The sequence below is a fragment of the Berghia stephanieae genome, chromosome 4, assembly GCF_034508935.2.
Source record: "Berghia stephanieae isolate SIO BIC M18660-M18661 chromosome 4, UCSD_Bste_1.3, whole genome shotgun sequence".
Lineage (NCBI taxonomy): Eukaryota > Metazoa > Mollusca > Gastropoda > Nudibranchia > Aeolidiidae > Berghia > Berghia stephanieae.
The window spans coordinates 44,658,174-44,670,945 of record NC_088363.1 but is presented as its reverse complement, the minus strand read 5'-3'; the positions used below and the strand labels follow the sequence as shown (position 1 = coordinate 44,670,945).

Here is a 12,772-nt window from a genome sequence, read left to right as displayed (position 1 = left end):
AGGACTTCGGACTTCGGTCTCTCTGTTTCTCTTCATTCCTCTTGCAAATCAAAACACTCGAGTGTTGCGGTCAAAAATTAAAAGGCAAGTGTTACAATGTTACAAATTGTTCGTCAGGTAGATGAATCGCAAGATTATCCACCGAAAAAAGTTGGATATTTTCAATTTTGGAGTCAGCGCAGGAATGTTGTTCCTCCTCCACTTGTTTCATACTATCCACTAATTTAGTGACTAAACTAAAGGGCCATTTCACGTCAAGTGGACCAAGGGTGGGAACCACACCCCTTTTGATTTTCCTCAAACTTGGCTCAATTTAAGATATGAAGAAAACCAAATTTTCAGTTCAGAATATGGATAATTGAATTTTTTACAATTTTTTGAAATTTTGTCTCAAAACGTGTCAAAATCAAATTTGCTTGTGGGTCCATTTTTGAGAGGCTATAACTTTTTTATCAATCAAGTTAACTCTCTCAGATTTGGTAATCCTGTACAACTTTTAGCATAGATTACAATTATTTAAAGGAAAATGAAAATATTTATCAACTTTTGGAGTTACCTGCCCTTGAATATGGCTCCCCATGCTTTTTGGCCAAAAAATGAATTTTTTCAATATTTTTTTTCATGACTTTAATCTTTTATTTTTGGTCATTGATGATTTGTATCTCAATAAATAACATATGGTCCAACATAATATAGCAAAAAATGGGTCTGGTACTATAATTTTTCGAACAATAACTCATAGCGTAATGCGACGTGCACCAAAATCGCAATTTTTTGTCAACATCAAGGCTCAAAACGGTCAAAGATGTCGGCTGGGATTTTTTTCAAAATTTGATATATTGTGCAGATACATTATTTCTATAAGCACATGGAAGCTTTCCGTGTATTTTGAGGTGCTTCATGGTAAAAATCACCTGCAAAGAACCTAAGTATCTCAACTTTAAGTTACAAAGGGGCATAACTCAATAAATTATTTAAACCCCCAAAATCGACTTGTATTACACTACACAGATAACAAACAACGCTTAAAATGTTTGGCTTCTAACAAACTCTTAAAAGCTAATAAATTCAATACTTTCAGTTTATTTATTTTTGTAAAAAGTGCGAAATAATGCATTAAAAGTTCAATAATTGTAGACTACACACTCATTCAGAAATATCAGAGTGGCATGAATGGAAAAAAATTATCCAGCTCCTTTAGATTTATCATTTTGTGTGCTGGAGAGTCCTCCAGTTAAAAATAGCTTGTAAAAAAAAGATAAAATTAAAGAAGAAGAAAGGACTTTTTGACGAACCTGACTCTAAAAGAGGTCAAAGAGTAACAGATGAGATTAAAGAAAAGGTAATTGAATTTTTATAACAACAATGAATATTTGCGGCTGTGTCCTGGAAAGAAAGACTGTTTCAGTCACAATTGATGGAGAAAAAACTGAAGTGCAAAAGTGTTTGATACTTGTTAATTTGAATGAACTACATGCGTTACCTTTCAAAAAGTACCCTCAATAACTCAATGTAATATTGGTTTATCAAAATTCTGTGAACTCAGGCCCAAATGGTATATTACTATAGGACCAAGAGGAACACATTCAGCTTTTGTTAGTGAAATTCATCAAAATTCAAAACTAATCATATTAGCTGTACCTCGGGATAAATTTAACTAATCTGAATTACATAAAATAGTGTGTAATATTGAAAATCCAGAATGTATAGTTTCATCGTTGTGAAAAATGTCCTGGAACAGACAATCTGAAAGCATTTCTTAATAATCTCTTTTCTCAAAATGATCTTGATCTCGGTGATATTCTTACACTCAAACAGTGGTGCATACTGACAGAGCTGCTTTGTTAATACTGGAAGATACTGTTGAAAATATTACTGAAAAAATCTGCAAAACAATTCATGACCTTAGACCACATTGTTTTATTGCACAGTCTCAAGCTGCATGTCTAAACCATGTGAAAGACACCCTGAGTGATAATACCATAGCCATAGTCCTATTACTATTAGGTTTTGCTGAAAGTTATTCTTTTATCATTCAAGATACTGTCCAGGGGCGTCATTGAGACAATACACAATTGACACCTCATCCTTTTGTTCTATTACTGGGAGAATGGAAAATTAAATCATATTAGTATTTTTATCGCTAGTGACTAATTATACATGACATTGCAGCTGTGCACACAATTATGAGACAGATGATGGGACATTTGAAGTCATCTCTCCCTAGCATAAAAATTTTCAAAATAATGTCATCATCATGAAGATTTTGGATTGCATGGGGAATGTCACTTTTTTGCAACAATCCATGGGAAAATCGCCTTGTGATGGAATTAGGAGAACTGTGAAACAGTTAGCACTTTGAACAAGTCTACAAGCTCTATATGACAACCAGATCTTATACCCAAAACAACTTTATGAATGGTGCTCTAGCGACATAAATGGCATAAGATTTGCATATGAGACTTCTAAAGACGTGGAAGCTGATTCTATAACCCCACTCCATAGAGAATTCTTGGAACACAGAGTCATCAGTGTTGTTTTAGACCAATATCCATTTAAAAACTATCTTTTAGTAGAATTTCTGTGGATCATGGCACTAGCAATTCATTTCTTGATATGAGTATGAGTGAGGATGTCAACCAAATTTCTTTTTGAGTAGGCGTGTATGCTACAGCGATTTATGATCAGGAATGAAAGTGGAATATAGTAACTGTAGTTGACCTCTCTGAGGAAAATTCTGATGTTCTAATAAAATTAATGCATCTTGACAGTCACAACATCTATATTGGCCACAAAATGAAAGAAATGCTTTCAGATTGTCTGTTGCACATTTTTCACGATGAAGCATACATTCTGGATTTTCAATATTATACAGTTTTATTTAGTTCTTCAGATTAGTGAATTTATCCCTATGTACAGCTATATATGATTAATTTTGAATTTTGATGCATTTCCCAAACACAAACTGAATGCTTTCCTTATGGTCCAATAGTAATGCACCATCAGGTCTAAATTCATAGAATTTTGATAAACCAATATCATATTGAGGGTAGGTACTTTTTATAAACTTCAGCATGCAGTTCATTCAAATTAACAAGTATCACACGCTTTTGCACTTTAGTTTTTTCCCCATCAATTGTGACTGAAACACAGTCTTCCTTTCCAGGACACAGCCGCAAATATTCATTGATGTTATAAAAATTCAATTACCTTTCCTTTAATCTCACCTGCTATTCTTTTACCTCTTTTAGAATCGGGTTCGTCAAAAAGTCCTTTCTCCTTCTTTAACTTTTTCACTTTTTTACAAGCTATTTTTAATGGGAGAACATTCCAACACACAACGTGATAAATCTAAAGGAGCTGGATATTTTTTTTTCATTCATGCCACACTAATATTTCTGAATGAGTGTGTGTAGCCCACAATTATTGAACTGTTAATGCATTATTTCGCACTTTTTTCAAAAATAAATAAACTGAAAGCATTGAATTTATTAGCTTTTAAGAGTTTGATAGAAGCCAAACGGTTTAAGCTTTGTTTGTTATCTGTGTAGTGTAATATAAGTCGATTTTGGGGGTTTAAATAATTTATTGAGTTATGCCCCTTTGTAACTTAAAGTTGAGATACTTAGGTTCTTTGCAGGTGATTTTTACCATGAAGCACCTCAAAATACACGGAAAGCTTCCATGTGCTTATAGAAATAATGTATCTGCACAATATATCAAATTTTGAAAAAAATCCCAGCCGACGTCTTTGACCGTTTTGAGCCTTGAAGTTGACAAAAATTTGCGATTTTGGTGCATGTCGCATTACGCTATGCATTATTGTTCGAAAGATTATAGTACCAGACCCATATTTTTGCTATATTATGTTGGACCATATGTTATTTATTGAGATACAAATCATCAATGACCAAAAATAAAAGATTAAAGTAATGAAAAAAAAATATTGAAAAAATTCATTTTTTTGCCGAACAGCATGGGGAGCCATATTCAAGGGCAAATAACTCCAAGAGTTGATAAAAAGTTTCATTTTCCTTTAAATAATTGTAATCTATGCTAAAAGTTGTACAGGATTACCAAATTTGAGAGAGTTAACTTGATTAATAAAAAAGTTATAGCCTCTCAAAAATGGACCCACAAGCAAATTTGATTTTGGCGTGTTTTGAGACAATTTCAAAAAATTGTAAAAATTTCAAATATCCATATTCTGAACTGAAAATTTGGTTTTCTTCATGTCTCATAATTATCTTCAATTGAGCCAAGTTTGAGGAAAATCAAAAGGGGTGTGGTTCCCAATCCACTTGACATTGAATGGCCCTAAAACTAAATGTACTAAAAGTAAGGGTGTCAATATTAAGGCAAAGACGGGCCTTATTACTCTTAAGAAAGTCGAAGAAAAAGAGGGAGATTTAACACCATATCACATCATCCCATCCCACAGGCCGAGAACCCTGTGATTATAAATTATGCAAACCTTTCAATAACTATCTATGAAAGATTATTGCCAGACACTGTAAAATAAAAAGCCTGACCTTTTCTTATTCCAGACATTGTCAGTGTCTGGTAATAATTGTTCTGCGCTATTGACAGACATGGCTGGCAGTTGACTTTTTGGGTGCACCACTCGAGAAAGTGCCTCTTCTTGTAACAACACCGAATTATTTTGATGAGATGGGCGACAACTGACATACACATTCCCTTATTTACAGGTTTGATAAAACGGATGGCAATAATGAACTTGATTTAGCAATGATGCAATGGACAATATTTTGCCTTGGTTTGAGAGAATTTCCATTACAACAATGAGACCATAACTATAACAAGTTAATTTGGTTTATCAGATATGCAAATCAAATAAATACAAGTCGGTGACAGCGATTGCAAAACTCGTGTGGGAATTAATGTATTCAGCTATAGTAGGCTACAAGTAGTGATGGATATTAAACGAGTATGAGTCATCTTCCTAATGGGTAACTAGGAAGAAATTTTGGCTCATGCAAACCCATGGAGGTAGTGTGAGGAGGGGTGAAGGGAGATAACTTATGTGACTATGTAATCTTTTGATATGACACTCGCATTTGGATTGAAAGGTCCTGGGTTCGAATCCCACTCTGAGCGGTGAATAGTGGATTCTTTTACTCACATTCTCTCATCATATGCAGGTGTAAAATGAGTACCTGGCCATTAACAGTGTTGTCTGTCAAAAAAATAAATTATTATATTGCCTAACAGGAGTCATGTCTTAAATGAATGTTGATGATGCCTAGGGACTTCTTGTACAGCGCTTTGAGCTTGTTTAGTTGATATTTCTTTATATAAGAGCTCAATTTTGTTGTTTTTGTTTGATTTGTTTTCTTTATATGAAGCATATTTTTGGTGGTGAAGACGTGGAAATGTTCTTACAGATGAACATAGAAGTGTTTGGAAATGTATTATTGTCTTGAATATATCTATTTTATATGTAACAACATGTTCTGCTCTTCACTTTTAAAATTTAGTTTGACATTAATTCTTTTTTAATGCCTTTCTGATGCCCGCATTTATAACCAGACTGACAATGGCGTCTTCATGTTCACGTTTCACTGGAAAGGTAGCCTTGGTCACAGCATCAACAGAGGGGTTAGTATGTAGCTTCATTAATCCTGTATACACTGGGTTGGATTTTATTCTAATATATTATTTCTTGATGTAATCACAAGGAGTGCATAACAGTTGAACAAAATGATTAACAAGAAATGTATTGGGGTTTAATTCCATTCTTCATTCTTCACAAAAAATAAAAAATAAAAAATCCCCCATAAAGATGGGTAGAATCAGCATGGGCTTCTTGGGTAGATTCCATCAGGATTAAGTTAAGTTGGTGTTAAAAAACTACTCAATGATAAGGGAGACAACTAAGGTTTGACTCCTTTTGTTTGATTTTGATGTGTATCATCAATTGAGTACTGGCCCTTTGTCCTCATCTTTTGAATGGAGGATTCGGGTCACTGGAAACCTGAACTAGCAGGTCCTAGAGAACATCATGGTCACTGGGGAATGAAGATTGTTGGGAGATTTTGTCTTCTTTTAAAATATTATTTTTAGATCGAAGCTGTTGTGAGTGGAAGTAGACATCTACTGTTTTGAATTTGAATTAAACTACGAAAAGAAACATTTGACTTGAAATATTGTAAGCCTGTATGCCTTATAGATATATATACATATATATATACATAAAATTGTGTTAATTTTTTTTTGTTTTTGTTTTTTTCAAGTCATTTATATCCATTTAAAAAAATTATTTTTATAATCTACAGTGTAAAGAAGCGTAGTATTCACTTTAACAAAGAGACACATCACTACTGCTCTCTTAGAGGAAATGGCAAGGTTATTGATACCCAAATAAATAATGAAAATTATGATATTAAAGAAATTCAAAATTACTTTTGAATATTATATCTGTTCACGTTCTTGTTATGTGGATTTATGGACGTTGATATTTCATACTATTTTCTTGTTTCTTCACAGTATCGGCTATGCTATTGCCAGACGATTAGGACAAGAGGGAGCCAAGGTCATGATTAGCAGTCGCAAACAGGCCAATGTGGATAGAGCTTTGAAATCTCTCAAGGAGGAAAAGATTGACGTGGAGGGGATGGTTTGTCATGTCGGAAAAAAATCAGATAGATTGTCTCTACTGAAAAAGGTGAGTGGAACAATTACGTATTGACATGGGTTCAAATTAATATTTATTTCAAGATACTCAATTTCAATTAGAATGAATACATTTATCATTTATATTCCATACTGCTCAGACTTGGAATAGTCTGAAATTTAAAACTAAAAATGCGAAAGATTTTAATGTATTTTAAAATCCCCTTGATAGTGCTTTAAAATTCATATATGACTGAGCATTCATAATATGTCAATCACAAGAATGGATTTATTTTGTTTGTCTTGGTGGCTGAGAGGTGTGGTGTCTTGTCTTGTCACAAAAGTCAAGCAATGCTAAGCATAGTCAGTGGCAGGATAAGTGACAGTAATCATGGTAAATTCTGGTCCTGGGATTGTGTTCTTGGATAAGGCACTTGATACAAATTACCTCACTTGACTTGGGTATGGAGAAGTACCTGGCTGAAATTAATTAAACATTGTTAAGGGCTTTGAGCTTCGTCAATTCATGGAAATATGCTTTATAAATATGCATGTTTAAAAGTATATATAGAATTTGATAAACCGAATAAAAATGTGTAGGTAGATACATGCTCAAAAAGACCATTACTATTTCTCCCATTATTTTTTAAAAATATTATTATGGACGCAAACCCAATATTGTCACCAAAGAGCAATGTGATTCAATGTGTGATGTGACATGGGGCTTTATTGTTGTACTAACTGCTCACATGGTGAAAACAACAAAATATGACGTCAACGTAAGAGTAAAATCAAACATTTAGAGTAAAGGGTTATGGAAAATACAGTTCCTTATCTTACTTTGAATTCTAGGATTTTGCTCTGTAAAAGGTCATGGATAGTTGGCTGCAACCTTCAGTCCTGCTCATTTTGCTTGAAGCCCAAAGAAATAGCATATGGCCCACAGAAACCTCTCCTCACAACAAACTGTGGAGCACAAGGGAACAAAACCTCAAAACAAAGACCCCCATGGACATGGCAGAATCTAACAAATGAAAAAAAAAACACCTAAAAACTTGAGATTTTATACAGCGAAATATCCATTAAACATGCTCAAAGTGCTTTATAAAGCTCCCTGACCAACTGCAACACACAACATGTAGAACTAGACATGATGCCTGTTAGGCGATATTACAATTTTTTTTTTTCCGACAGACAACACTGTGAATGGCCAGGTACTCATTTTATACCTGAGTATGGTGAGAGAATGTGAGTTAAGAGCTTTTTCAAACTTTGCGCCAAGCGAGTGTCATATCACAAGCCCACATGACATTGGACATCAAAAGCAAAAGAAAAGAAGGCTTAGAAGAATGCTACTTTGTGTAATGTTGTTCACAATATATTAACTTAATGATTTTAGGCTGAGACAAGATATAATCTTAACTTGATCTTGTAAATTGTTACCATTTTACCGTTTAAAAAAAATAAAAATTCTCATAAAAAGATTAACATGTTTGCAATGTCATTTCAGACCGTGGACAAATTGGTGGTATTGACATTGTCGTATCCAATGCTGCCATTGGCACCTTTTTGGGTCGAACCATCGATGTAAGTTTTTGAGGCTTTTAAAAAATCTTTTTAGCAATACATCATTTAAACTTCCTTTTTTTTTATATCTCATAACTGAAATCGTTCTGTACTTATCGTAATAAATGAAGATGGGTTTAGTTTCATTGAGAATGACTATGATGGCATTGAGAACAGTGATAAGAAATGTTGCCAATCTTTGTTTCATGACCTTGAAGTTCAAGTTTGGAGTTCAATAAAATATTGCATTACTGGGTCATATTAGATTTATTATATATGTAGATTCTGGAAGTCAATTCTATTTATATCATCAATAAGAGTAAATTTATTTCTTTAGTTAAATATCAATTATTATATTGCTATTACGGTACAATTGCTTATCATCAGAATTAGCTCTCGTCATAAGTTTGCCTGTTTTTTTAGGATTGTACATTCTATTTTTCAAAATCTCATTAATTTTGACTCTCCTTTGTACACAGTTTCAAGGGAAAGTTCGCATTATGGGATTAGTCAGTAAAACTAATGTAAGTCAAATGAACTTAACCAATTTTTTAATTTTAATGACTGGTATTTACCATCTTTGTCAATATTTTTCAGACATGTTTTATTGGTTAATTTCTATTATGGAAATGTTTTCTGCATATTTCAAGCTGTCTGCAAATAATTGTAAATTCATTTTTTAAAAAAAATCATTTCAGACTCCAGAAAGTTCTGTTGATAAAGTAAGTATATATATAGGATAAACCAATATAAAGCAATCTGCAGACAGTACTGTTTCGACATATATCTCATTAATTCAACTTGGCGTACATGCTTTTTAAATTATAGAGCAATTATGTATGGCCAAGAGAGCTTAAACTAGGAATGTGAATATATTTTTGAAATTGTAATTTTGAAATTTGGCATATGACTACCAAGGGAGGGGACGGGGATGAAAAATTGAATTAAGATCAGTGTTTTCCAAAATCCTGGGTTGCAGACAGGTTGCAGTCAGTAAATTTATTGGCCCTGGGTAGCATATGAATCATCTAATTCTGTTTTTTGTCCATTTTATTTACTATTTGGGTTAAAGGATTTTCTTATTAATCTTATGGACACATTAGGTTTGTAGTGACTTTATTTTTATTTAAAGGAATATTCAAATATAATTTGATTAACATCATTTATACCAAAGCAATCTGAATTATAGATAATTGAAGCCCATTCGCCTCCCTCAGCAGGTCGCAGAAAAGTTTTGAGATCTTTACCACTCCATGGCAATAAAAAGGGGTGGAATAATTTGTCTAGATGACACGTTCCTAGATTTTATGAATATAACTGACAAATTTTAACCACCTTATTGCTTATCTTTCTTTTTGTGCTTCCAACAGATGTTTGATATCAATGTGAAATCGTCCTTTATGCTGTGCCAAGAGGTGGTCCCAGAGCTGGAAAAGAGAGGGTAAATTGGCAGTTTCTAAGACCAAAGACCTAGATTTTGTCAGTGTATTATCTCCATTAGCTTTAAGTGATTAAAGCTTTTATCTTAAATGTAGTCCTGTAAAGCTATAGAATCCTAAACTGGTTCCAATTTCTTTTGAGTGGAAGTGCGGAACTAATTGCTTGCTTCGGGTTGAGTGGTCGGTGGTGCTTTCTACTAAATCTAGAGGAGATCCAGTAAGAAAAATGTGAAATAAAATCTCATGTAATTCTGAGACGGAACTGGCTTTTTTTGTATGTTGGTCAGGCACTTTGTTGACCGGTCCTCAGAGTTCCTTTCAATAATTTTTTTCAGAATTTATAATATTGCCCAGTTTTGCTTACCATTCATTAGGACAATGGTATCTTGCATGATACTTTCTGATATATTGGGAGGAGATCCAGGTCAGGGTGGTGAAATCCAATATAAAACTGAGTAAGGCCTTGGATTTGTTTACTTGCTGGTCAGACGTTTTCAGATTGGTATAAGACACTCATTTTTTTTTTTTAATGGGTGTTAGAATTAATATTCAAATTGTTTAGTTTTACATATATTTTTTCTGTAAATTTTACATCCTGTCTCCATGTCTCGTCCAAAATTTTCAGCATTGCTTTTGGCCTCGGCTCCCTTGTATGGCAAGTTGGAACTGTTGAATGGATCTCATTCTTAATTAAAGCTCACATTTTGTTTGCTCCTCTGTGCTACTTTTCAATTAGACGCTTTGCGTTGTTTTCAGAGAAACTATCCACTTCACGGATTGTCTATATACAATCTCTATTGCACTCTGTTTATGGCTACAGTTCTTGTTTGACCATTTGTCATCTATCCAACAACATTCCTCACCTTTTTAAGAGTCTGTTTCCGTGTAATTTTTGGCCTGTCTCTCTTACTTATCTTTTCCATAGGAGCTTGAAATAATGCAAGAACAATTCGTCTTCTAAAACTAAACATCTAACCTTTCAAAGTTTTTCTAGGATTATTTATGAAACACACGATTGTTTTTGTACGCTTTTGTGGATGTGGACATTTTCAGATCTGGTTCAATCATTATCGTGTCATCCCTTGCTGCATTTCTAACCTTTATTGTGAGTAAGTTTTTGGGTTACACTCGACAACTTGCAATCCCCAACTGGCTTTTGTTTGTTTTGTTTATTTCCTTTCCTGAAATTTGCATGAATTTTTGGCATTTTGTTTTGCTGCTTGTTTGATTGTATGACAAACTAACCTGATATCTTTGCTGTGATGTTTTTTGTAATTATTCCAACCCCTAAAATTGTATCTTGCAGTGCTTTCATTTATTTGTTTTTGTTTTGATATGAAATATTACTACAGGCTTTATTATTATTTTTTTTTTGTTTTTGCTTTGTATTTTTTTCTTCTCTCCACTATTTTCAGTGGTGGTTCTATAATCCTAGTGTCCTCACTTGGTGGTTTAACCCTCTCCTTACCACCCGTAGGAAAATCGTCACATTTGTTACGATGCAGCCAACAATTTTCTTACTCTGATTTTATTTCTGTTATAGTTATAGCTATAAAAACTGGACACTGTGTTGCAGAGCTCATTTTTCTGAACAATGTATAGAATATACTCGTTGCTAATCTGTTTGAAAATTTTATTTTTGTGTTGGGTGAGTATGAAGTTTTGGGTAAAATTCCGAAAATAGCTGGTAAGGAGAGAGTTAACTCCCTCTCTGGTATGTCTTGTGTGTTTGTTTGTGTGTCACTTTTTTCTGCTGTCTGTATAAGACTAACCAAGAAGAATAAGAAGGACTGGGTGGGGTTCCCAACCTCCCATGGTGTGCAGGGAGGTCCTTGTTGTATCTTCTATCTAATGCCACGCTGAGGACCGGTCCCATGCAGTCAAGATTTTTTTCTGATCTCCCTGTCTACCCAACAGTGAATGGGTAGCTGGGTCTGTTAGATCTGGCAAAAAGTACTTTGCGATAGACTGGCATCATATCCAAAGGTATAAAAATAAAAGAGGAAAAAAGAAACAAATCTAAACAAACTTTTCCCATGCGTTTGCTCCAGGATGCCACAGACACAAAATATTAACAATCCATTTTCCTTTCACTTCCTACATTGACCTGACCCGCTCCATCAATCTTTGCACACAGACACACATACACACACACACACACACTTACATGCTTAATGGATAGTGATATAGCACTATTTTCATGTTTTGAGGCAACAAGCCATCTCTGCTCTCACTTTCACTTAGCACTTTCTACTAGTAGTAGTAGTAGTAGTAGTAGTAGTAGTAGTAGTAGTAGTAGTAGTAGTAGTAGTAGTAGTAGTAGTAGTAGTAGTAGCGTATGGCTACACCTCCAAATGTATTTTGTCAACCCAGCTTCTAACGTCTTCCTCCGCCCTAAGGATGGTTTCGTAGCCACCTTCAAGTTTAGTGACTGGACAGTGGAGGACGATGTGATCGCTGGTCTCTGGGGCTGCCTGACATTTTTGGCAGGTATCACTGTTTCCAAGTTTCCATCTGCACATATTTGATGCAGTTCTGCCATGTCCAGTTAAGAGACGGTTTGAGGAAATCCAGTATTTCCTGGCGTTATTGAATGCAGGCACTCTTTTGGTAGGATCTTTAATGGTGTTTCTCTGTTCCACATTTCTCTCCACTTTCTACTGCAGGCACAGTTCCCATAGTGTGACGGTCCCAACGATTCTCTCGAGAATGTCCAATGTCGAAAAAGAATGGTTCTTGGAACCGTAGAACTGCGCCCTTAATCATGCTTGGGACCGCTCGACACTACTTCTATCCTCCTGTATCTGTTTTCCAATTGCTTTCTGTCCTTGTCTTAGAATAAGGTTACTTAGTTTTGTCTTGACCCTGGCTGGAGTCCTTGGCTGGGAGGGAAACAGTCGAATGTATAGTTAAAGTTTTGGGAGATGATATTTCTTTTCCTTGTATATCATCTCTCTCTTATGTGCTGTTTTCTTTTTTTAACATATGATTTTTAAACATTTGAGTGTGTTCCTATTTCGATAGTCAGTGGAACAAACCTCTGAAGTCTCAATTTTTATGGTTGGCGGATCAAAACTTGAAGTCTACTTACGAGCTTTGCGCACCATGTTTTATTAAATTTTGGGTGGATTAGA

General features: G+C 34.4%; 1 protein-coding gene across 1 annotated transcript in view; it reads left to right on the top strand.

Annotated features, from left to right (window-relative positions):
• LOC144971780 (dehydrogenase/reductase SDR family member 4-like) overlaps window positions 1–12,772 on the top strand; it is a 21,284-nt gene continuing 8,512 nt past the window's right edge. The window contains exons 1-8 of the mRNA XM_078912854.1: window positions 1–84; window positions 5,551–5,619; window positions 6,508–6,685; window positions 8,144–8,220; window positions 8,679–8,694; window positions 8,898–8,921; window positions 9,570–9,640; window positions 10,692–10,860. Of these exons, the coding sequence (XP_078768980.1) occupies window positions 5,558–5,619; window positions 6,508–6,685; window positions 8,144–8,220; window positions 8,679–8,694; window positions 8,898–8,921; window positions 9,570–9,640; window positions 10,692–10,860 (597 nt within the window). The 5' untranslated portion in view covers window positions 1–84; window positions 5,551–5,557. The remainder of the gene's footprint in view (window positions 85–5,550; window positions 5,620–6,507; window positions 6,686–8,143; window positions 8,221–8,678; window positions 8,695–8,897; window positions 8,922–9,569; window positions 9,641–10,691; window positions 10,861–12,772) is intronic.